Raw genomic sequence first — 3,640 nt, 5'->3', positions numbered from 1 at the left:
TATATATATATATATATATACACACACACACACACACACTTTTTAAACTCATACTTTGGCCCACTTGTGCTGCTGATTCATGAAAGTGCAATTAAGTAGCTGAACATGTACATGTCAAAATAAAACAAGCCGAAGGAAGAAAATCCTCACATTTTGTTGTGTAGATGTTTGTGTTTAAGCTGCTGAAGAGTTTAGCAGCCAAAGCATCTGTTATGGTCCAAACAAAACATGTCTGCTGAAAGTGAAAGTCACTGCAGAATACAAAACACTCTTTAAATCAAAAGAACACTCAAGACATTTAACGTTCCCTCCCTTTTTTAATAGTTTTTTGCAGACACAAACACTCTCCATTGACCTTTTTTGGTCTGTCCACATGTACTGAAGTGTCTCAGGAGTGATAATTCAACATGTCAGAACTTAAATCAAACAGAAAACCCAACGAGGGAACTCAGGTTACAGATTTCCCCTCATGACAGAAAAATAAAAATCACTTTGGCTGTTTGGGAAATGGTTAAAGGTGAAAGTAAAACAAAGAAAACAAACTTTCTCTTTCTTACCTTATTCCTCACTGTGGAACAATGACTAACATCTGCACAGTAAGCAGTTCTTGCTTGTTCTGGTTCACTGTCAGAGTTAAAAAATGTTATAAAGAGACTAAGTTGGCCTAAACATTCAGGTTTCAGCATCTGATTATCCAGAACTTTCCAGAATAATCACCCTAACGTTCAGTAAAGCCCATCCAGTAGATGTCAGTGACAGTAATTTAGTGTTTTTGGGTAAACTGTAATGATCTTTTACTTTTGTTGTTGTTTCTCATTTTTCCACCATTAACACATCTAGGTGTTTTTGAAAGCCCTCTTTGACAATGACCCTAAAAAAGACAGCTCCATCCCATGTAAGGAAGCTGGACTGGACTTCAAGAAGGGCTCCATCCTTCAGATCATGAGCCAAGAGGACGCCACGTGGTGGCAGGCCAAACATGAGGGGGACGCCAACCCTCGTGCTGGCYTGATCCCGTCCAAACAGTTCCAGGAGAGGTAAGAACCTGCTCCGACTAGAACCACCTGTCCTGTTTACAGATTCCTCTTCATAAGCCTGGTCTGACTGTCACAGAGGTTTCACAGTCTTCTTCTTTCTCATCCTCTTTAGCTTTATTGTCACGGCCAAAACYAGTCTGGATTTCCACACAGTGTCTGACTCTGAGTAATGACAGAAAATAATAGTTCTGGTACTGATCCAYTTTGGACAGCCGATGGAGTGTTCTGAGCCCTGCTGCAGCTTTTTAACATCATAAAAAATAAAGTAAAAATATGCACCAAAAATCACAAGATGAAATGAAACAGGAAAAAGTTTCAAAGTGTTACATTTTTTYAWTTCTTCACACATTTTGTCTCCCTTCTTTCACCAGTCTCATCTGATGAAATTAAACTAGTAATCATTGTAGAACTGGTTCTCTGTGACTGAACAGATTATTATTCCCTAAATAATTGTGAAAAACAGTGGTTTTATTCTTTTTCCCTTCTTTTCTGCCCAAGTTCATCCCTTTCTTCTCATTTCCAGGAGATTTGCACTACGACAGCCCGTTACAACTCTCCCAGTCCAGCGGACGATGAGCAGGAGATCATGTAAGCATTTATTATCTGCTGGGTTTGGCTCTTCAAAAGCTGCAACAAATGTAGTGAAGACAGTTCATTTTAGAAGCAGAGCCCTTCTGACAGACCTGCTCTGCCTCTTATTCTCTGAAACTGTAGCWATCATGTAGTTTCTCCTTCATGCTTGTCATCAGAGGAAATATTCAGTCTGGATTTTCTTTTTATTATTATTTTTCTGTCTGCTYCGTGTTGCAGTTCTTGGTCTCTTGCCAGACTTTATTTCCCCTGTCCCCTCAGYCTCTCCATGTGTTGATGTGGTTTAAGTCATCTGGGAGCGTTAATGGAAGGAGGCGAAGTTTAACTTGCTGGAACACCTTCTTTAGCCTTTGCATCATCCAGCCAAAACACCAGCTAGTTTACCAATCAGACAGCCTGATGATGGATTAATGATCTGATACTAGACACTGATCTTATAAAGACTCAAAACAGCTCGGAGCACATTAATGTTCTCTGTTAGACCTAAACTTTACCCTAAACCTGTTTGGTCGGACAGCAGAATTAGGGCCAAAACTCTGATTGAACTGTGCCACAACAGCTTTATATGTTAGAGCTCAGGAAAAGAGATTATGACTAAATGACTTTATGAAATAATCAATAACCTTTGTTTTATTAATGATGACAGGGAACTTAATGTTTCACAAGGAAATTTCAAGATAGTTTACATACTATGATGTTAAAACCAGAAAAGAGTTGCAATCAAACATAAAGGTAAAACAGGTAAATAGACTGAATTCATTTAGAGAGACACAAATCAGATGGAAGCTCTGCTGAACTGAAACTTCTCAAAGAAATTCACACAACCAGAACTCTTCCAAGAGTACAGATCTGGTTGTCCAACCACACTGAGGGGTACAGCAAGAAGGGTCTAACTTAATGGTCCCTCTGACTGAGCTTTAGTAATCCTGTGTGGAGATCAAACTAAATTCCTGGAGGACAATCAAAACTGCAGGATTCCACCAATCTGGGCTTTATTGTAGAGTGTCTCTTTGGTTTTAAACATTTGAAATCTGCTCCAACACACCTGATTTAAATTAATAAAGTGTGATTCCCAAGGACTCTCAAGATTCTCTGGTCTGATAAAACCAAGACTGATTGGGTTGGTCTCAGTTTTAAATATTAAATCTGAAGGAAATCAGATACCATCCCCACAGTGAAGCATGGTGGAGGCAGCATCATGCTGTGGGAGTGGTTTTCAGCAGCAGGGACTGAGAGACTGGTCAGGATTCCGCAAAGCTCACACCCTCAACATGACAATAACCCAAAGCTCACAGTGAAAATATCACAGTGTAAGTTCAGGACAACTCAGTAAAAACCACTGACAGTGCATGTTATGAATTTTACAGAACCTGTCAGTCCAGTCAACACAAACTTTATTCTAATTATTCTCATCACTTTGTTTTACTGCTGCAGAGTAAAAAACAAACAAACACAGAATTAATTTTCAGTCTTAATTCCAGCATGTGTTAACAGCCATGTTTGAACCTCTCTTCTCATTCACTACAAGCTTATTTACAAATGATGTTTCTTCCTTACTTCTCCATTCAAGCCTCTATTTTTCTGTCAACTTCAATCCTTCACTCATTTTGTTTCTGTCCTGCCAGTTCTAACCACGTATTTGGTCTTAATGAAAACACGAGTTCTTCTCTGTAATGTAGAGCTCGTCTCCTTCCATTCATTCTGTCTCTTCTAAATATAAAAGCCCTCAGTAAAATACACTTTGCTTCACCACTTTGTTCTGGTCTCAGAGTGACCCCGCTGAACCAAACGTCAGTTTGTTTTGGCAATGTTTTTCACTCATTTTACCATTTACAAACAGACTTGTCCATCTGACTACTTGTTCCTCAACTTGAGCCTTAATGTAATGTGATACTTTCAATAAGTAGGTCTGAAAGAACCCTCAGTGCTTCACTGACCACCTCTAAACTTGGAGTTAGCCTCTTTCACCTCTGCTTCAAGCCTGTGAGTGAATTATGGATGCTGTCATTTCC

At 39.3% G+C, this 3,640-nt stretch overlaps 1 protein-coding gene across 1 annotated transcript in view; it reads left to right on the top strand.

Moving 5' to 3' along the window:
* LOC106534949 (MAGUK p55 subfamily member 7) overlaps nucleotides 1–3,640 on the top strand; it is a gene marked incomplete at both ends in the record, with an annotated part of 22,576 nt that overhangs the window by 4,776 nt on the left and 14,160 nt on the right. Inside the window, 2 exon segments of the mRNA XM_014031771.1 lie at nucleotides 841–1,037; nucleotides 1,561–1,625. Of these exon segments, the coding sequence (XP_013887225.1) occupies nucleotides 841–1,037; nucleotides 1,561–1,625 (262 nt within the window).

This window comes from Austrofundulus limnaeus, unplaced genomic scaffold (assembly GCF_001266775.1).
Source record: "Austrofundulus limnaeus strain Quisiro unplaced genomic scaffold, Austrofundulus_limnaeus-1.0 Scaffold1314, whole genome shotgun sequence".
NCBI lineage: Eukaryota > Metazoa > Chordata > Actinopteri > Cyprinodontiformes > Rivulidae > Austrofundulus > Austrofundulus limnaeus.
Note: the sequence above shows the minus strand (reverse complement) of the source record. Positions and strands in the feature narration are given on the sequence as shown.